Source organism: Coprinopsis cinerea (assembly GCF_000182895.1).
Source record: "Coprinopsis cinerea okayama7#130 chromosome 5 map unlocalized cont3.5, whole genome shotgun sequence".
NCBI classification, from domain to species: domain Eukaryota; kingdom Fungi; phylum Basidiomycota; class Agaricomycetes; order Agaricales; family Psathyrellaceae; genus Coprinopsis; species Coprinopsis cinerea.
Window position 1 is genome coordinate 2569041 of NW_003307540.1, and position 19972 is coordinate 2589012.

General features: G+C 50.3%; 5 protein-coding genes across 5 annotated transcripts; 4 read left to right on the forward strand and 1 right to left on the reverse strand.

The window, feature by feature from the left end:
• Positions 1-5255: 5255 nt before the first annotated feature.
• CC1G_08121 (hypothetical protein) lies at positions 5256-6155 on the reverse strand (the record flags this gene model as incomplete). The annotated part of the gene is made up of 3 exons (XM_001837515.2): positions 6115-6155; positions 5794-6011; positions 5256-5740 (listed from the first exon to the last, which is right to left on the reverse strand). Exon 3 carries the CDS (start codon positions 5610-5612, stop codon positions 5256-5258), a length of 357 nt encoding a protein of 118 aa, XP_001837567.2. The 5' UTR covers positions 5613-5740; positions 5794-6011; positions 6115-6155.
• Positions 5868-9478, forward strand: CC1G_08122 (nucleolar protein 14; the record flags this gene model as incomplete). The annotated part of the gene is made up of 9 exons (XM_001837516.2): positions 5868-5922; positions 6262-6305; positions 6435-6704; positions 6765-7035; positions 7087-7169; positions 7223-7288; positions 7338-8177; positions 8228-9016; positions 9068-9478. 9 exons carry the CDS (start codon positions 5868-5870, stop codon positions 9476-9478), a joined length of 2829 nt encoding a protein of 942 aa, XP_001837568.2.
• Positions 9479-9729: 251 nt separating this feature from the next.
• CC1G_08123 (polymerase) lies at positions 9730-12292 on the forward strand (the record flags this gene model as incomplete). Its single annotated transcript, XM_001837517.2, has 14 exons — positions 9730-9758; positions 9820-9948; positions 10045-10303; positions 10365-10530; positions 10587-10676; positions 10730-10868; positions 10926-10998; positions 11054-11174; positions 11226-11364; positions 11414-11676; positions 11749-11872; positions 11920-11989; positions 12042-12088; positions 12154-12292. The coding sequence occupies 14 exons, from the start codon at positions 9730-9732 to the stop codon at positions 12290-12292; spliced, it is 1788 nt and encodes a 595-aa protein (XP_001837569.2).
• A 1325-nt stretch (positions 12293-13617) lies between these two features.
• On the forward strand, positions 13618-18497 carry CC1G_08124 (hypothetical protein; the record flags this gene model as incomplete). Its single annotated transcript, XM_001837518.2, has 27 exons — positions 13618-13671; positions 13724-13733; positions 13790-13809; positions 13871-13903; positions 13959-14064; positions 14130-14244; positions 14303-14335; positions 14624-14727; positions 14805-14915; positions 14989-15017; positions 15074-15096; positions 15150-15272; positions 15903-16041; positions 16099-16108; positions 16162-16181; positions 16239-16271; positions 16339-16444; positions 16497-16522; positions 16584-16596; positions 16654-16704; positions 16762-16838; positions 16898-16952; positions 17014-17121; positions 17184-17294; positions 18133-18161; positions 18211-18233; positions 18293-18497. 27 exons carry the CDS (start codon positions 13618-13620, stop codon positions 18495-18497), a joined length of 1767 nt encoding a protein of 588 aa, XP_001837570.2.
• Positions 18498-18779: 282 nt separating this feature from the next.
• Positions 18780-19770, forward strand: CC1G_08125 (mitochondrial genome maintenance protein; the record flags this gene model as incomplete). The annotated part of the gene is made up of 5 exons (XM_001837519.1): positions 18780-19149; positions 19198-19345; positions 19398-19526; positions 19579-19656; positions 19713-19770. 5 exons carry the CDS (start codon positions 18780-18782, stop codon positions 19768-19770), a joined length of 783 nt encoding a protein of 260 aa, XP_001837571.1.
• Positions 19771-19972: the final 202 nt, after the last annotated feature.

Here is a 19972-nt window from a genome sequence, read left to right on the forward strand (position 1 = left end):
GGCGATGAGGTTGGATGGATGGTCGCTGGTGTGGCTGCGTGGGGCGTCCATCGAATAGGGGCTCGAGGCATGGAGGCTTTGCTTGTCCTTGGGCCTGGTAGCCAGGTACCGCAAGCAACCAAGGTTTCCCAGAACGATCTTCAAAAATTAAAAGACTCAGAGCAAGAGGTTACCGGTCACTGTAAGTACCTTCCACTTACAAGTTCCAAGGAACGAAAGGAAATTTAGATAAATTAACGCGAGAGTTGGGCCCAAGAACGAGGACCCCAAAGTAGACAAAGATGCTTTGGACTGATAGGCTGAACCATTCGGCCATTCCTTTCACCACCTTCGATCACTACTATGTATGGAGTCCACCCACGTTATTTGCACGTTTCAGCGACGAAAATAACAAGCCCAAACGTTGCTGAAGTGACGGGGTCGGAGGCAAATGAACTGCAGGGTGGATGATAGATCGGGGAAGTTTGTGAACCCGGAAGGGGAGAGACCAGGAGGCGTCGAAAGACACAGATGGTGACGCGAGTGAGTGAAAGGACAACACGTTTAGGAGCTTTCTTCTGGCATATTATTGGGCCGTCGGGTGGTCGAATTGGTTGCCAACATTCGATTGGTCGGAGTCCGTTGGCGATCCCTGTTCATTCAGTGGTCTGTGAATTGTGAATTTGCGAAATATCAGGGTTGCCATGCATGGAGACGGACGGTCCTATCCATCGTAGTACAGACGACCGAGAGAAGTCGGTGACGAGGAGCAACGCGCCACTGAAACGCAAGGGGTACATATTGACCCTGTACCGGCAAGCGTGACCAGACCGTATGACGACACAAGTCGATCTATTGAATATGTCTTGGGGGGCGATTGGTTGGGCCCACTCGGTCGGTATTCCACAACGCAGCCCCTATATCCATGAGATCGAGACTACACCCCGCACATCCTCGAGTAAATGTCGGTGCCCGGCACCCGCACATCGCATTTGTCGTGTTTTTTTTTTTCTTTTTTTTTTTTTTTTCCTCGAGCGAAGACCGCGAGGAGCCGGGGCGGAAAAAGAGAAGCGAATCGAACCTCGCCAACTTGTGGACGCAAATCCGTTTCCAGTTGAGCCTTGAAGCTTCATGAAGGCCGATTGTAGGTCTTCCCGATTCAATAGGGGCTAACCAGCCCAACAAGGAATCCTCTAGGTGTCGTTATGGGAAAATTCCATGGAAATTCGAGACTAACCGACGGTTGTATTAAACCGAGATTGAGATTCGTATTGAGCTGAATCTCGCGGGAACGAGAACGCTGGGGGGTGGAAGAGGAAGAATTTCCAGAAACAGGCCGTCCGCATATGCCATCACGCGAATGAGGTTCGAGCTTCGAAGGCTTCGTATGCGCCGCTGCCAGAACAACGTTCACAACGAGAAGCAGGCTCTCGCGGTTCCGTCGCCGCCTGGAGACATATCGGATCGGAGCCCTAACGCTTCGAATTGTGGATTAGCCACGAGTGGGGAGTTGGAGGAAAGGTCGCGCAGCTTGTGGGCACCGAACGAGCGCAGAAATGTCAGGCGATACTAGCCTCGTGTTCGCGTGAACGCATGCCATTACAGACTAGAGCTTTTTTAGGCGAGTGCAGGCCCCTTCCTCGTCGGACCGACATTCGAACTTGGGATAGTAGCCTGCAGGAATAATTACCGTGACGTTCATGACGATTCATTAAACATGTACGAACAAACCGGAGTGTGAGGGTCCTTATGTTCTGTATAGAACGTCTTTAGAAGCACGTTGTCGGACAAGGAACAAACGAGTCTTAACTGCAATGCCCCATTTGTTTTGATTCATTTTCCCGTGCTCTCAGGATTTGTTGCGTTAAAAAAGTTCTATAAGGTCCTTGGATAAACGACGGAGTGAAGCTGGAAAGAAGGTGACGGAACAAGTTGATTTGAGCGTCTCGCACCATCGGTCACGGAGAAGCGCATGTCTCCTTCACCACGGTCGTTGCTGGGCCGAGTCTAACCTATAGGCCAGGGTCCATTGAATGACACCAGAGGCAGAAGCGAGCTAGGAGAGGCTCACCAGCATTGGGCTTGAATCCCGGTCAGAGCGAAAAGTTGGAACATGGAAGCCGAAATGAAGTCAGCCTCCAGAAGCAACTACCCAGCGCTGTTCTTCAAGCAGGAACCAGCGCAATTGTAGACCCCCGACTCCCTTACAGAAGCTTACGCTCTCAGTTACGCCACCCTTGCCATAACAAGCGACCTTGGTATGTGCAGGGCCATTGGGGTCTGTTGGGAAAGTATGGGCTCTACAAACGCCGACGCTGATGCTTCGATTCGACCCAAACATGGGTGATTCAAAGGACATTGGGTCGTCACCCCATGATTTTGAGTCTTTCTGAAAAAGGTATAATGACTTCATGAAATAAGAAGCCTTCTTTCTTCTCTTTCCTTGAGGGTTGGAAGTGTGTTTGCATTGATTCGGCGGGTTCGGGGGGCGCGAGGGCGGCTAGTGACCACGAAATTTATGGAATGGAGAAATCGATTGCTAGAATAGAGAGCAAAGGAGCATCCCTAGAGAAACAAGAAGCGTTATCGTTTATACAACCAGGACCCCAGGTGTATGTCACCCTCCTCCGTAATAACCTGTTTTTTCTGAAACCCTGCATGCAATCGAGGCATAGTTTATGCTCTAAAACGGATTTGTCGACCGAGGCTCGACCGAATTCTCCGAGTCGCTGGTGTGTCAAGAAGAAACAGGGCGGAAAAAGCTCTTGGATTGAAGGGCACGTAAAGAGGGCGGGATACGAGGGGATACGGGAGAAAGGGTCCACTCACACACGTCTAACTTCTCCATTGGGCATTCATGCACCCGTTGCCGGAATGTCGCTCCACGAGAATTCAGGAGAAGCGTGTCCCAGGAATTCGGTGCGGTAGTTCAAATATACCCGGCTTCTGAATGCATACTAGTGCATATAGCGGAAGCCTCGAAGGTACACGGAAGTTGAGTGCAACGAGTCTAGCCCTTTCGCGTCGTGACTGACCACCAGACGGGGTTTGTTGAAGAGAGTTTAGAGTGTTCTGGATGTCGAGGATAGGCTTTCGAGATGGTGTAAACCACGGTAGCATAGGCCCGAAACATCTCTTCACTGAGGCGTCTGTGCAATGGGTTCCAGGGTGTCCGTGGCCGCTCCAAGTGCGATGAACGAGATCTGTTCCCGCGAGAATGTAGACCTCTTTTCGAAACAAAAAGTACTGAGAGCTTGGAGCCATTGGGGTTTAGGGGGCCAACCATCGTAGACAGGTCCAGTAGTACTACTACTTCCCGATGAATGACGAGTTAGCTAGGTGTGCATCCGCAGAGGGAAACTATACTACGCACCACGAGGGCTCCAGCTGGAGCAGCGTAATGTGCTGCGTCCTCAACGGCGTGGAAGCTGAAAGTTCGTCCAGCATCATGCTGGCATCCTGCTAAACAACCACGTACAATGTCGCCGCAACACGCCCCACTGCGGGACCTATTCCCTCGATGGGCGCTAAAAGCTGCCATCCCTGAGCAGGTTCCATCGAGTTACCGCCGCAGTTGTGACAAAGCGCTTGAGACCAAAGTGTAGGATATAGACATCGTCGACCACGAAGTGCATTCACTAGAGGATGAAGCTCAGAGTGACAAACAAGCTCAGAGATGAGAAAAGGAATCGCACAGGAAGTAGAGCTGCACAAGGGACAGCCTGGAGAACCTGAGTTGGGAGAGTCGCTTCCAGAAGCGGAGCAGGCACAGGTTAAACGGTAATGCCAGAATTAGACTCTAGCAGCATGAAAGAAGGGTGAGACGAGAAGGCTTATTTGGATGAGCTTTCTAGGTATACTCCGCACCGATCCCTTTGCACTTCTCCTGCCTTGAAAACCTGAAACACAGGAAGCGTCATTTGGCGGGGGAAGCAGCGAAGGGAAGCAAGCAAAGCTTCGCTCGGTGAAAGAGTGGGTTTGAGATATGGAGGGAATGTCACTCTTACACAACTGGTGAGAAGCTGGGTTGTCGTTAACTGCGCCGAGCTGAACGGGGAACGAGATCTCAGTTCCAGTACTTTCTGAGATGGGTGACGTGTGCTGAGGAGTGTCCGTTGGGCGCTGGTGGAGGACGAGTCACCCGTGGCTATGAGTAACTGCAATTTGACTCCGAGTGCGTATATTAACAGCACGAGCGCTTGTCTGAAACAGCGTCAGATCCCAAGGCTAGGGTAGCGCGCGGGGAAGCTTAGGAAACGCCAACGTCTTCATATTAGGGTGGTGTCAATGGGAGCTCTAGTGGTGTACACCATGCACCGGTTGCCGGTGAGTTTGAATGCGCGCTCGATGCTGTCACGGATCGACTCAATTTCCAGATGCGGTGGCTCGAGGATCGAAGCCATAAGAGAGGCTAGGGCTGGACTGGCTTCGAAGGCGTCTGCCAAAGACTACGTGGAAGAAGACCAGAGGAAGGGAAAAGTTTCACGATAGCCTTCGGTGAAGAGCGCGATTATCAGAGGACAGCATCCGGGTCTTTCGTGCCCAGCGGTGCGAGAAGTGTATGTGGACATGGACAGCACATCTCCCGTGCTGCCCAATGCTGGCAATCGTCGTCCAGGCCAAGTGGGGGCATTGTGCCCGTACCAATGGAACCCTTTCAGTGCGTACTGCCCCAATTTTCCTCCGCATAATCACCATTCGTCGGGTAAAAATGGACAGCCAGGGTTGGCCCACGACAGAAAGACACACTATTATTGCCCACTATGCTGAGACACATTGTGTTAAGTAGCTGCCGGTAGAAACAAGCTTATGTGTAGTGACTCCCGGCTGTCGGAATTCCGGAGTCGGCCTGGACGGGGTAGACTGTATTCGACGACCGGTACTTCGAAACTCGACGTTAAGCATTGAAAAAAAAAAAAAAGGGGGATGGAGTGTGGAAGTGTCGAGCAGGTGTCGGAGGTCGACTGACAGCGGGAATGAAGGAGAGCGGCATGGAAGAGCCGGCTTGGTCTCCTGGACATGTGGGGGAGTTGTCAAATGACCCCGCACTACTGGTGGCCCGCACATTTGGGCTCGCGATGCATTGGTTGTATGGATGGTGGTGCCGAAGAGGGGCACCAAGCTGGCAAGCTCTGGCGCCAATTCCAGGCTCCAGGAAATCGTGTGGAATGACGAGGTCGTGCTCGGGTAAACGATCCACTGACATGGGTGCAGTTCAAATCCTCCGATTTCAGCGGCGCCGACTACTACAGGCCGAACTGCAGTATGAAATGGGTTCAAGGCGCGGTCCCACGCTCTAGTTCGGCCAGCTTGTCGGCAAAGGGGTCCTTCGCTGGTGGAGAGGAACGTTCGCTCTGCTTTGACCAACGGCGGCTAGGCAAGAAGCGTGAAAGGTAGGACAAGCCGTTGGCTGCCAGTCGGGTGCCGATCCATTGTGCCAATGATACGCCTGGAACCAAACCCATGACGTCCTTGACATCCCAGATATCTCGATGGTGGGTAATGAGACCTTGCTCGTTAAAAGTGAGGCGGGTGATGATACGGAGTTGACTGTGCAATGGCGAAGGTACTGAGATGGACGTTCCAGGTATAGGAACAGATGGTATCACAAACGGTTGCGTTGGCGTCGGCATGATTGGGGTTTGAGGGACGCTGACTAGGTCCGAGGAGGGGATCATATGGGAAGTTGGGCCCTCACAATGGATGCCAGGCAAAAGTAGGATATGCAAGGTATGCTCCACGATGACCTTCCTGTGTCCATCTATGTCCAAAATCAGCTCTAAAGGAGGCGCGATGTACTTGACAATCACGAACCAAAACTCTCGTTCTCTGAGATATCACAGACGTCCGTCCAAGCTCGAATCGCGTGAAAAAGAGGGTTATCCAGCATGTGTTCTATTGACTTCAGTCGAAACAGAGTGCAGATGACGGCTAACGGTCTTGGTACGTCGATGGTGCTCATCCTTCTGGACAGCCGGTGGATGTCTCCAATCACTGACCGAGAACTTGCGGTTATGAAAGGGTTTTCGTAGCTTGATTCAAGTTCAGAAATTGATTGACAAATATCAAAGATATCACTCACACTGCAAACAACTTTAATTCAATAAAAACTAAGAAGGATACAGCACAACTCACCAGCATTCTGATCATAGAATCTGTCCACAAAGTCGTCTGCAGGTGTCGCATCTCCATAAACCGAGTAGCAAACGTCTAGAGCCGTCGCCCTGTTCGTCGAGGTCAACGAGAACTCAGATTCGCTCTGCCTTGCTGAATTTCGTGCAGCAAACGGGACTGATAAAGCTGGAGGACGCAAGGCTGGCATCGAGGTTCGTGGTCAAAAGCCATCGTTGGTCGTTGGTGACGCCGCCAAGCCAAGAACCACGTGCCCCATCATCAGCTTCCCAAACTCGCAAAACTTTTGATCTCAAAGTTATATCTTCTCATCGTTGCCTCAGATGGCCAAGGGCTCACAACTACTGCAGCTCAAGACTGCCCTATCGCAGGCAGGCGTTATTGGAAACAAACAGTCGGGCAAGAAACGGAAACGGACAGCAGTACCGGTCGAGAAGGAGAAGTTAAAGACTGCCGCAAAACTCGAGGAAATCCATCGGCGCCTCAACCCATTCGATGAGAAGGTTACGAGGCTCAAGCACGATGTCGGGGGCAGGAGGTTAAAGGGTGTAACTGGAAAGCCTGCCAAAGCCAAACAGGCTGGGTTGGAACAGGTAAGTTTGGCCTTGTACCTCCTGGGCCGGCTAATGAATTGGATTTTGTTACATTGACAGAGAAAAAAATCGCTACTTAAAGAATGGGAGGAGAAAGGCAGGGCCGGTGGGATCGTTGACCGTCGATTTGGTGAAAATGATCCGACTATGAGCCTTGAAGAACGCATGTTGGAGCGATTCACTCGGGAACGACAACGCGCTTCGACTAGTGCAGCTTTCAATCTCGAGGACGAGGATGAGCTCACGCACTATGGACAGAGTTTGTCGAAACTGGACGACTTTGACGATGTCGGTCTTAGATCAGACAGTGACGAGGAAAACGAGGTCACAGGTGCGTTGTTTGCTAGTTCCGCCTTGCCTTCGACTTACCGTATTTCCTTAGGCCAAATCGACCGTGAAGTCGTTAGCAAAACGCACTTCGGTGGCTTCGATGAAGAGGGGGAAGAAGGGTCGGACGATGAGGGTGTACGTCTGAACGCATCTGGGTATCTTGAAGTCTTGCTAACGTTTCCAATTAGCCGGCTCGTAAGAAATCAAAAGCAGAGGTTATGGCTGAAGTCATGGCCAAAAGCAAGGAGCACAAAGTACGCCCGTTCCTCGCCTCAATGGGTTCCTCTCTCACCAGTCATGCAGCTTCGTCGCCAAATGGAAAAAGAAGAGGAAGAGAATATCCGATTCGAATTGGACAACCAGTTCTCGGACTTGCGAGAACTTCTCTTCGCAGCCAAACCCACTCCTGCACCTCCTACGACCTCTGAAAATGCCGAAGAACCCCCCAAAGATCCAGATGCTGCAATTCTTGCACTGGCCCCAGAGACCCAAGATCACGCATACGATCAGCGAGTCAGGGAACTTGCGTTCGACAAGCGAGCTAAGCCCAAGGACCGCACGAAGACAGAAGAGGAGTTGGCACTGGAGGCGAAGGAGGCTTTGGAGAAAGCTGAACGCCGGAGACAGAGGCGAATGCAGGGGTTGCCAGAGAGTGACAGTGAGGATGAGGGTAAAGGCAAGGGCAAGAGGAAACGAGGTGGAGATGACCTCGATGATGACTTTATCGAAGATGATGAATGGGAGGGCTTGGGAAGTGGGCTGAAGGAAGCTGCTGCTGCGAGTGATGAAGAGAGTTTCGAGTTCGGTTCGGGTTCTGAAGAGGACGGTGACGATGATGAAGCCGACGGTGAAGAGGGTTCTGGAGAAGAGGAGGACGAAGATGAGGACAGTGAGGGCGAAGAAGATGCTGGTGAAGAGGGCGAACATGAAGAGCTCGTCACCTCGGTCAAAAAGAGTAAAGGGAAAGGGAAAGCAAAGTCGACGGGAGATGAGATCCCGTACACTTTCCCTTGTCCTGAACACCATGACGAATTCTTGGAGATCATGGAGACGATTGACGACAAACATATCTCAACTGTCGTGCAGCGTATCCGTGCCCTCTATCATACGAGTCTGTCGCCGGACAACAAATCCAAGCTACAGGTGCGATACTCCTACGGAACCCCTCGTTCGCATTTTGACCCTTCCTTCAGACCTTCGGATGTGTCCTCATCGATCACATTCTATACTCTGCCTCTATCTCTCCACCCCGACTTGGCGTTATTTCCGCGATTTACCCTCATCTCACTGCCATCACAAAAGCCTACCCTATCCCCATTGCCCGCTACTTCAACGAGAAATTGGCCTTGATGCACAAAAACCTCAAGCGAGGTCTTGCTCAAGGAGCGCATAACCCTGAATCACGAACATGGCCTGGCCTGGGCGAACTTGCAATCCTTCGGGTCATTGGGCAACTCTGGCCTACCAGTGATTTGCATCATGCAGTTGTTTCACCGACCCGAGTCCTCATGGGTGCATACCTGGGCCTCTGCCGAGTGCGGACATTATCTGACATTGCCAGCGGTCTGTTCCTGTGCACTCTCTGGTTGCAATACGAGGCGTTGTCCAAACGTCTGGTACCAGAAGCTGTCACTTTCCTTGTCAACGCCCTTCTACACCTCGCTCCCCATCGTTTCGAGAGCATAGCTGCGCTGCCTGGAACTTTCCCATCTCCCGACTTCCTGACTCGGACTACCTCGGGGCTGACCCTCAAAAAGTCGAAGAATCCGCCGACACCTCAACTCCCGAATTTGCAAACCCTTTTGTCGACAAAGGATAGTTCGGATGAGCAGGCGAAGATCGATCTTATTTCCATGGCCCTCGATCTCCTGACTCGCTATGCCAACATGTACAAGAGTTTAGAAGCGTTCATCGAGCTGTTCGAGCCTGTCCAGACCGTCCTGGAGGGCCTTGAACGTAAACGTCTTCATGAAGCTCACAGGGTAGGTGCTTCCATTATCCCCTTTGAACAAGTTTGGCTTACCCTGCGCTAGACACAACTGGCCAAACTTACGGATATGATGACTCGTCTTCTCAAGTTTGCTCATGAAGGAAGACAGCCCCTGCGCCTGCAAGCCCACAAACCTATCCCCATCGCGACCTACGTGCCCAAATTCGACTCGACAACCTCCAATTATCTTCGTCAACGTGATCCTGATCACGAGAAGAACGAGGCTGCGAAGCTGCGCAATCAATACAAGCAGGAGAGGAAGGGTGCTATTCGTGAGCTGAGGAAGGACGCTCGTTTCCTTGCTGGTGTGGAACAGCAGAAGCAGATTGAGAAGGATAGGGCTTACAATGAGCGCATGAAGCGGGTGTTCAGCTCGATTGAGCCTGAGCGAGCGGAGCAAAAGGCGGCAGAAAAGGCTAAGGCCAGGGAGAAGAGGAGAGCAGGGAGAAAGTAGACTATATAATTCACTATTATTAGGTAGAGACCTATCTGTCTGTCCGAGTGTTATCTTGGACGCGCAAAATAAAGGAGGGCCGATCCCGCTGCCGGCTAAGATTCCCACGTGAACAGGCTTTGTGATGAGCTCGCACTGGCGGTCGGCTTTTGTACTTATCCCTCCACCATTCATTCCGCCGCCACTGTCTTTGCTTTTGCTTTCTTCTGTCCCCCTGCAACTAGACAATTTCAACTGTTAATACTGAAGCCATGACGGCTCAGACACCAGCTCAAAAGCCGTGCGTCCGCTATCAACCGGTCTGGCATATACAACCTGAAGCTCAATTTGCGTTGGAACAGATACCTCGGTGTCACACCGCCTATATCGACGGCAGAATCAAATGAAAGAGAAAAAGAGGTCACAGTGACGCTCATGGAGGAACTGAGGCGTCAGAATACCTTCGAGTCAGAGGAGGAAGCGAGGACCAGGTACGGATTTTATTTGGTTTAATTCCATTTACGTTTTTGTTGCGCTGGAGCGAGAACTCTTGGTCAACCTATCCCTATTTTTCCCGCTTTTTACAGAGAGATTGTGCTTGGACGTGTCGCTGCTCTAGTCAAGAAGTTTGTGTATAAGATTTCGATTGCTCGTGGGCTGTCGGAGAGTGCTGCCCAAGCAGCCGGTGGCAAGATCTTCACGTTTGGTTCGTATCGACTGGGAGTGCACGGGCCCGGCTCCGATATCGATACCTTGTGTGTGGTACCGAAGCATGTTACGAGAGAGGATTTCTTCGATACCTTTGAGCCGATGCTCAAAGAGATGGAGGGCGTGACCGAGGTTTCGGTATGTATGATCCTTCCTTCCCGTTGGGGTCATTGCTGAATTCTAGTTGAAAAAATGTTAGGGTGTACCAGAAGCATACGTTCCTATCATCAAAACCGAGATCGACGGCATCCCTCTTGACTTCCTCATGGCCCGTTTAAATCTGGCTTCAATACCCGACGACCTTTCCCTGCAAGACGACAACCTTTTGCGAAATTTGGATGAGCGATGTGTGAGAAGTTTAGGCGGTATGTTCCGAGCCTTTTTCCCGGCGAGAAGAGACATTTTAAACCTAGAAACCTAGGCTCCCGTCAAGTTAATGAAATTCTCAGACTTGTACCGAATGTGGACGTGTTTCGAGATGCTTTGCGGTGTATAAAGCTTTGGGCTCAACGTGCGTGGTTGAATGGCAATATGCTTGCGTTGGTTGCTGAACCGCGTATTCAGGGAGAGCGATTTATTCGAATGTTAATGGTTTTCTGGGTGGCGTCGCTTGGGCGTTGCTTGTCGCCCGAATATGTCAGTTATACCCAAATGCCCTCGCGGGTGCTATCGTCAGCAGGTTCTTCATCATCATGTACCAATGGTGTGTGTCGAGTCTTCCCTCGATGTGAGACGCCTTTTTCATTCGCGTCACTTCCAGGTCATGGCCCCAGCCCGTGCTCCTGAAACAGATTGAAGATGGCCCGCTCCAGGTCAGAGTGTGGAATCCAAAGGTGCGTGTTTGTCAGTGTGTCGAATAGAACCTTTCCCTCATGCCCGCTTGTTCAGTTATACCCCGCTGATCGAGCGCATCGAATGCCCATCATCACGCCCGCATATCCTTCCATGTGTTCGACTCACAACGTCACTGCATCGACCCAAATGATCATGACGGAGGAGTTTAAGCGAGGTGTGTTCGTCCTTCAAGACATACATGCTCACCTTGCTCAAAATGATCCAGGAGCGGACATCGTCGACAGAGTGATTGTTGGTACAGCACAGTGGTCGGAGTTGTTTGCGAAGCACGACTTTTTCCACAAGTATCGTTACTACCTTCAGATTATCGCCTCGACTGGGGACCCCGACTTGCAGAACAAGTGGTAGGTGGATATCGCTATTCAGTAGATTTCATTCTCATTGGTCGAATAGGTCAGGGACTGTTGAATCCAGGATACGACAACTGGTGATGAAGCTCGAATATGTGGAATCGCTGATTCTTGCACATCCCTTCATCAAAGGTTTCGATCAGGTTTCGTACTGCTTGAACGAAGATGAAGTCAAGGCAGTCGTCCAGGGTGAAATCTCTGAAGCCATTGCCAGCCGGAAGAAGGAAGACATTGAGGGCAAGGAAGGCTCTCAAACAGTGTACACCACCACCTTCTATATTGGTCTCGCCATCCAACCGAAGCCCGGTACGATTCCTTTCCTTTCTCCGTGTTCAACGCGTAGCCCTGTTTTAACTGTTTCTCAACTGGATCCATTAGCGGGTGCTGTTGGGCCTCGACGGTTAGACATATCATATCCTACACAAGACTTCTCGAAGCTAGTGAAGATGTGGGACAAGTATGATGAATCAAAGATGGGGATTATTGTCCGCCACATCAAGAGGTGAGCAGGGACCCGATTATGGAGATGAAATCACCTAACTTTTTCAGCTCTGCACTACCCGACAACGTCTTCGATCCTGGCGAGCGGCCTGCCAAGGTGACGCAGAAGAGAGTGAAGGTGAGTGACCTAGTTAGCATCGACGGTCGTTTGGCTGATGAATTCTTTCCAGGGGAAGTCGAGTAACATCTCTTCAGAGCAGCCCAATAAGCGACAACGGTTGGTGCAATAGCTTGACCGAGCGACAATGATCTTCAAAGCAGTGTATTCATGAAACCGCCTAGGTCCTCTACATCAGTTGCAGACACGATACGTCCCACTGAGAATGGAACCTCGACAGGCACGACACCTGTCGTTGAGACGCTTGTAAGGCCCTCTTTCAACGGCAACCCTCTACCTGCTGCGGGGACCGTGCAATCTTAATATAGCCATCAAAAACCTGGGTCTTCGAGTGTTGTCTCAACGAAACTCCACTGTAACACTGTTTGCACAAAGCCATGGTTATTTTCCTTTGACGTATGGTTTTATTTATCGACTTATTTCACAGGATTGACCGACTTCAGCGAGCCTTTGGGGATTGATCGAGTGCTTCGTCTGTTCACCAGGTTCGGATCTGTCATTCTACTCTTCTTTCTTCTTTTTTCTTTCAGGCTCGTCTATATCGTTTACAGTTACCGGCTGTATTTTGTGAACACATTTTTGCCATAACCACAAATCAGATGTACAATACACTAGAAGTATAGCTTAGGTTCAATTATATTTTGGTGCTCGTAGCGACGTCGACCTCGTTCGCCTGGTTGTTTAGATGCTGTTCTGGGCAGCATTAACGAGTGCGAGAAACTCTGCTCGCCTTGATACAACTATCAGTGAGTAGGTTTCATCCCTGCATACGTTTATCGATACTTATGAGACCTTGCTTAGTCCGTCCGATACACGAGTGACGTCTACGCGGCTATTGCAAATCGTTTGCGAAGGAACCGCAGTTTAAACGTTTACGGCCTGCTTGGTCGATGATGACAAAAACGGGGGATGGACGCCGTGTACAACAGTCACATCTGTATAGTACGAATGTTCCTGTCGTTCATTTTGATTTCAGTCGTCATGCACCCGAGGCGCCCATTGACTGACACAGCATTCAAGTTGGACTTAGGTTTTCTGTTCCTCTCTTACCAATATCAATGTCAACGGGGCATCCTCACTTTATGGTGAGCTCATCACCTCGACCAAGAACAGCCATCATTGACCATCCAGCCGTTCGCCGCTCCATGGCTTCCCTTGCCGCGGTGCTTGTTCTCTAGTGGACCGCTCAGGAGAAATTGATTCACCCCGTCGACGACTGTGGCCACTGTCCAACTTCAGGGATTTCACCAACCAAGCCTCCTTTCTTATTGAAATTCTCGTTTCATGTTTCATCAACGACATCGACAGCTGCGCTCCTTGCCTTAACAACCACAGCCCCTTCAAGTTCCCCTCAAACGTAACCGGCCAAGTGCTCGCCCCGCAGAATACCAAAAGGACTTCCGATCATGTCGCAGCAGCTTTCGCCGGGTAGGAAGGAGTTGTGAACTTCAAAGCTTCACGGAATTGAAGGTGTATAAGCCCGACCCGCCAGCCTCCCTCTCTCCCTCCCTCTCTCCCTTTCTCTCTCCCTCTCTTTCTCTAACAGAACTTCAACACTTTGCCGTGTTAGCCGGGCGACGATCGCGCAATAACGACGTTTGCACGGGCGCTTTGCAGGACGGTTGACGATGGATTTGGATTTGAGCGTCGAGAGCGTTGCGCGAACTAAATTTGTCTCGAATGTATGTACACAGTGGTTTGGACGATGGAACCCCGCTGACACACAGCGAACAGCTTGTTGAAAGTGAGCGAGTTAGTCCGTTTGGTTTTGCGGACTATATGCTAACCGATGGCTTTCAGCGTCATGTTTAGTGCTATGGGTGGGCGTTTCATCCTTCAAGTTTGCGTTACTTGGCAAGAATGCAACTAATCAATGATTAGATTGCCGACTACCTCGAAACTTTGCCACTCGAAGTGAGTCTCAAAACGGTGCCAAGAGCCATTCCCGATACTACTCTCGACCACGAAGATATCCGTCATGTGGACATCAAGTGCAAACAAGTTCAGTCTAGTGAAATCCTTATTCTATAGCCTACGATACCTACCGTTCGCATTCTTTGCGCTTGGCTTGGCCCGTGAGTTTTCTTCGTGGGTCTACTTACCGACCTGTTACGTTGAACTAGTACTGTGCTTGGATCAGTTGAAGATGAACTCGTCGACGAAAGGGTACGCGAATTTTCTACTGGCTATGGACGAACACCTGTGGAATTTGCAGCCTTCCTAGAGTTGCAGGCGACGATTGATTCTATTCTCCCGTGAGTGAAACCTTTTCATGATTGCACTGGAGACTTATTCCGCCGCTCTGGAACACAGTCCTAACGGTCGCCATTGTCGCTTTGGCCGAAGGTGAGTTTTCGACCCAAGCCTGGAACATTTAATCCACAAAGATTATAGCATTGCTATTCATCCGAGTGTATGCGATTGGTGGTCGTTCGAAAAACCTCAGATACTTTCTCGTTGTCTACTTTGTGGTATGTTCCACACTACGGCGAGTTTGACCCTCACTGTTCGTACCTGTACTAGGTCTCCATCGGCGTAGCATTTGCCCTCTTGATTTGGCATTCAACAAGCCTAACGTGTTAGTCCTTCTCCCATTTCCAATAGCACTGACCTTTAACTGTCCGCGTCAGTCAGCCAACCTATACCTGGACTTGAAGCCTATTCCTGCGGATTCATTCGAAGTGTCCAAGGAAATCTACTCTCAATAGCATGGGGCATTGTTGCTGCTAACGAGATCCGTAAGTGCCTCAAAGGGCCATTCTTGACAATTTGTTTCAATCGATATCATCTCACTAAACCATCGATTATTTGCCAGTTATGATGTCCATGACACTCCTGTTTGTGTTCAAGAAGCACAACAATTATCGAAATCGGATACTAGAGGTGTTCTATCGAAATGGAACATTGTATATAATGGCAATTGTCGGTGAGTACCTTCGTTCTATTGATAAAGGAGCCTCTCTCACTTCAATACTTTTCCCCTCAAGCCGTGTCGACAGGGAACATTCTGACGGCAGTGATTGCTCCAGTATGTCCTTTCCTGTCGTTTCCTCCGCTGGTGCTTATTCTTGCAACTCTCCCCAGAGATTCGTCTACCTTTTGACCAGGTGCAATTTGTCTAACAGAAGTATTAGAGTCTCGACTTACCATACACCGTCAGCTGGCAGGCAACCTTGCACGCCGTCTTCTCGACACGCATGGTTCTCCAAATCCGGGAAGCCGCTAATGGTACTACTTCGGCAGTTGATCAGGAAACTGCGCAGACACACATAGGAGCCCTGGAGTTCGTCCCTTTGTCTCCCTTGTCCCAGTCGGCCCATACCACTCGGAAGAGCATCTCCGGCTGATAAAAGCTATGCTTATTGCTCGATTGATAGAGAATTTTCATCGTTTCTTCCAAGCGGGCGATCGTACCAACTTGCTGAGTCACTTGTCATCCATCTCATCATCCAAGAGTCCAAGACTGCGCATGCGCAGCCTCCCACCACGTTTCTTGCTGGTACGTAACGGTGGCTGTCTCGTTGATCCAATATCTCTGGACTCTCTGGTCCTATAGAGTACTCGACTTGGCCTCCACTACCAGAATGACTGCAAGTCACTGATTCCGATATGCATAACGTGAGTTTGGGACTTGCTTTCCCTGGGCCCAGCCTTTGACGAGCCGCATCCTCATGGAATGCATGCTCTTCACTCACAGCATGTCCGCCATCATCGTGTTTCCTCAACAACCCCCAATGACATATGAAGCCTTTGCGCCGTAGAATACCCGAAAGCACTTGCGATCGTGCCGCAGTTTCCACCGGCGTTGGGTGAGAATATGAAAACCTCGGGTATTGTCCACTGTGGCGATGTAAGCATTGGTCGGGGATGTTGTTAGTCCGCCTGAAGTGCCTAGTTAACCTGCCACCCTCAGGGATGTCTTGGACGGGTTCTCTACCAGGTTCCCCATCGTCCATTTCATTCGGTGGCACCCTCACCTTTACACGTCGCATGCAATGGACCTAGAATCGAGCATTCGGGCGGATATTGCGCGTACTGAACTAGTCGCGAAGGTCGGTGTCTGGTGCTGCAGTAATTCGTGAAGGTTTACACTAACACACAACGCGAAGCTTGTCGAAAGTACGTTGGCTCAACTGATTTCGTCGGAACAGCTTCCTCATCGCCTCTGCTAGCATCATGTTTAAGCCTCTGGGTGCGTAAATTCAACTCCTTCCCCATGTATGGCTTTGACTCGAGTTCCGTTAATCAGATTGTCGACTACCTCGAAACTCTACCTTTGGAAGTAAGTATCAAACCGTAACCAAAGGGTACTAGCCTGTTGATGATATCATTAACGGTACCCTCGAAAGATATCCATTATGTGGACTTCGGGCACTCGGAAGTTCAGTCTCGTCAAATGCCTATTCTATACCCTTCGCTACGTTCCACTCGGTTTTTTTGCTCTGAGCTTCGGCTGTAAGTATTCTCCAAACATCATGGTAGGCCAGCCAATTGAAGCTGTCGGAAGTGGAGAATAACATTATTGATGAGCAGGTACGGCAGAGGCCTTCACCACGACTTTCGTCGATTGCTCATTAGCGTTCTGCACTTTCAGAGTTGTCGGAGACGTTTAGCTATCTTCTCCCGCAAGTAAATCCCTCAATTTTCATATCACAGTCTTACAGGTGACGGCATTCGTGCAGTTCTAACAGTTGCAATCGTTGTTCTTGCGGAAGGTGGGTTATATTCCAACGTTGTGGGCTCACGCGATTCTAATTCTGATTGATTTCAAGCACTTTTGTTCGTCCGGGTGTATGCAGTTGGAGGACGTTCCAAATGTCTAAAATACTCTCTTATTGGCTACTTTGTGGTATGTTCTTTAAGTCTAGTAATTCGAGGAGTTAGGTTCGCTAATGGTACGGATGTTAGGTCTCCCTAGGGATTGTGTTTGGACTCCTTATCTGGCATATACTGAGCTTGACATGTCAGTCTTTCCCTACTACTTGCCCGATTTGTTCGTTCGAACTCAACATCCACAACCACAGTCACCGTGCCCAGGCCTGGGCGCGAGATCTACTCCTGTGCACTGATCCAGAGCGGTCGGGGGAATTTGGTGTCTATTGCATGGGGCATTATCGCGGCCAACGAGATCTGTAAGTCGACGCTTTTCTCGGAAATGCTTCTTTGGTTTAGCTTACCACACTTACAATGCCAGTAATGATGGCCATGACATTCTTCTTTGTTTTCATGAAGCACATTAATCGTCGCAATAGGATACTGGAGGTATTCTATCGCAATGGGACCTTCTACATCATTGCGATTGTTGGTGAGTGGCTGTAGCTCGGTGTCTGGTATCCGCAGAAAACCCGGCCCACCGGGATCAAAGGCCGCGGGTCACAGGTCGCGGGTCACAGGTCGTGGGTTCGCGCTTGGACAAACGAGCGATGCGCGCGATAATTAGCTCTACTCTCGTCGTCGTCGTCGTCGTTACTTTGCTGGTCCAAGTGTTTTTCTGTTAATTTCCATTACTCTTCGAGGAATAGAGGAAGGTAGCGAGTGTCCCTATTATGTAACTTGAGAGTGTGGTGTTCAGTTGACCGTACTTGATCGCGAAAGATGTCCCATATGGTCTTTAAGGGCGTGTCTGGTATCTCCAGGCAGGCTTATAGAATGTCGTGAACATTTGAAGGAATTAGCTTCTGGGGATCCCGGGGTGTGTATTGATTGTAGAAAGTGCCAGTACAGGCTTGGCGAGCAGTGTCAAGATAAACCGAATGATATCATCGAGAGAGACAGTGTAGACAAGCTCAGAATGACCTGCCAGCTCCGAGATGACACTTGCGAGGTTGAGAGACGACGACATTGCTGAGATACAGCTCACCTTTGGACGTCGCACTAATGTCTGTCACCTATGCCGTGGACCAAGCATTGACAGGAAAAGACCCTACTAGGGCCCAAGTCTAATGTCTGAAACCATTGAAGGTGATCTACAAGAACGTAGTGAGGTTATTTACTCTCTTCTTTCAAGTTAAAGCGACATTCGACCCTCGACCCTCGAACCGTGACCCGCGACCCGTGACCCGCGACCTTCACTCCCGATGGATCGGGTGTCCTCGGTATCCGCTTTCAACTCAACCTCCTTCAACCCGAAGTTGTATCAATAGGGAATATCTTAATGGCCGCTATCTCCCCTGTAAGTCATCCTTGATGGTTGTGACGCTTAATCTAACCCCTCCTCCCAGAACCATCTCTATCTTCTTAGCAGGTGCGGTTTAACCAGCGGAGGTACCCGATTAGCCGCTGCTAATTTCCCTTCTCCAATAGCTATCAGGCCACCTTACACGCCATTTTCTCGACACGGATGGTCCTACAAATTCGGGAGGTCGTTCACGATCCTCTGAAAGTAATTCATGAAACCTCGCACGTTGGGCCTCTAGAATTTGCCCCTCTGTCCCTGCTATCTCGTTCAGCTGGATTCAGCTCAGAGGAGGATGGATGTTTAATGCAGCAACGACGCGATGTGGAATAAAATATAGCCTCAGAATACATTGGAGCTTTCTCGTTTTCGCGAAACATCTTCGTCACCCAGAGATCGAGTTCCGTTGGGGAGAATTCTCCAGAGCTTTCGGCGAGGTTTAAGCTTGATGGCCATTCCGTCTCCACATTTATGAGTTTCCGCTCACTGGAGAGTTCTCCTCGATGCTCTCTTAGGATCCCGACTCGGACGCAGGCAATGGAAACGGTCCGGTTTTTGATGCCGCTCGGTGACATGGCAAAGGCTCCAACGCGTTCACGCGTCTTCCGCCCAACCATGTCCAACCGCTTCTTCCAGGCAGCAGCCGCAACCACAAGGGCGGTGTCCGCCCATCGTACGTCGAACTACATTATCAGGAGCTCAATAAACCGCGTTCAATTCGGTGCCCTACATCGAGCGACCTTCATTACCACCCCGACGAAACGAAATGACGCCCTCAAGGCCCAACCGGCGTCCGCAGATAAGACGACAACGCAAACCCCGGCCGCTCCAGGGATAGAAAATCCACTACCCGACGCTGTGGGCAACGACGGGGCTACAGATTGGTCGAGAAGTTACCATGGACTATCTGTCCAACCATTCCCACCTGAGGTTGCCAATGTTTTGATGGCAGAACTGCACCCTGACGACATCGAAATAAAGCCAGGTGAATAACTAAAGCTCCCTGGTATAACCGAGGGCTAACTATGCTCAGATGGTCTACTCTACCTTCCCGAGATTAAGTATCGAAGGATTTTGAACAAGGCTTTCGGCCCTGGAGGGTGGGGTCTTGCTCCTCGGAGCGAGACTAGTGTCGGGCCCAAAATTGTAAGCAGAGAGTATGCTCTAGTGTGCTTAGGACGGTATGTATTACCTAGCTCTCGATTTACTTCCCCTCTTTAATGAACTTCTTAGACTTGTCGCGGTTGCCCGAGGAGAACAAGAGTATTTTGATCCCTCTGGTATTCCTACAGCCACGGAGGGATGCAAAAGCAACGCTTTAATGAGGTGCTGCAAGGACCTGGGAATCGCCAGTGAGCTCTGGTGCGTATCTTGATTTACAACGGTCGCCTAAGACTTACCAGATTAACTCCAGGGACCCTCGGTTCATTCGTGAATTCAAAGCCAAACATTGTATTGAAGTCTTTGCCGAGCATCTCCCTACCAAAAAGAAGTGAGTATCCTGTGTCCTCTGGTAGACCTAACCCTGACCGCCAATTCTATCACCAGGAAGAAGCTATGGAGAAGGAAAGATCAGCCAAAATTCGGTTACCCGTACCAGGAGTAGAGACTCACGTCGTTTATACCTCTTATACCTATCTATGTCTACCGGTGTCCTCGCCATGTCTTCGTTTGGTCGCCCGAGATTCTCGGGCCTGGTCGCGACCGTGAGAAAGTCATTGAACACAGAATTGACGCGTTTGAGATTCTTTTGACTGTTGTGACTCTCAATGATTCGACACCATTAGGTTCCTCCAAATGTCCTCGAA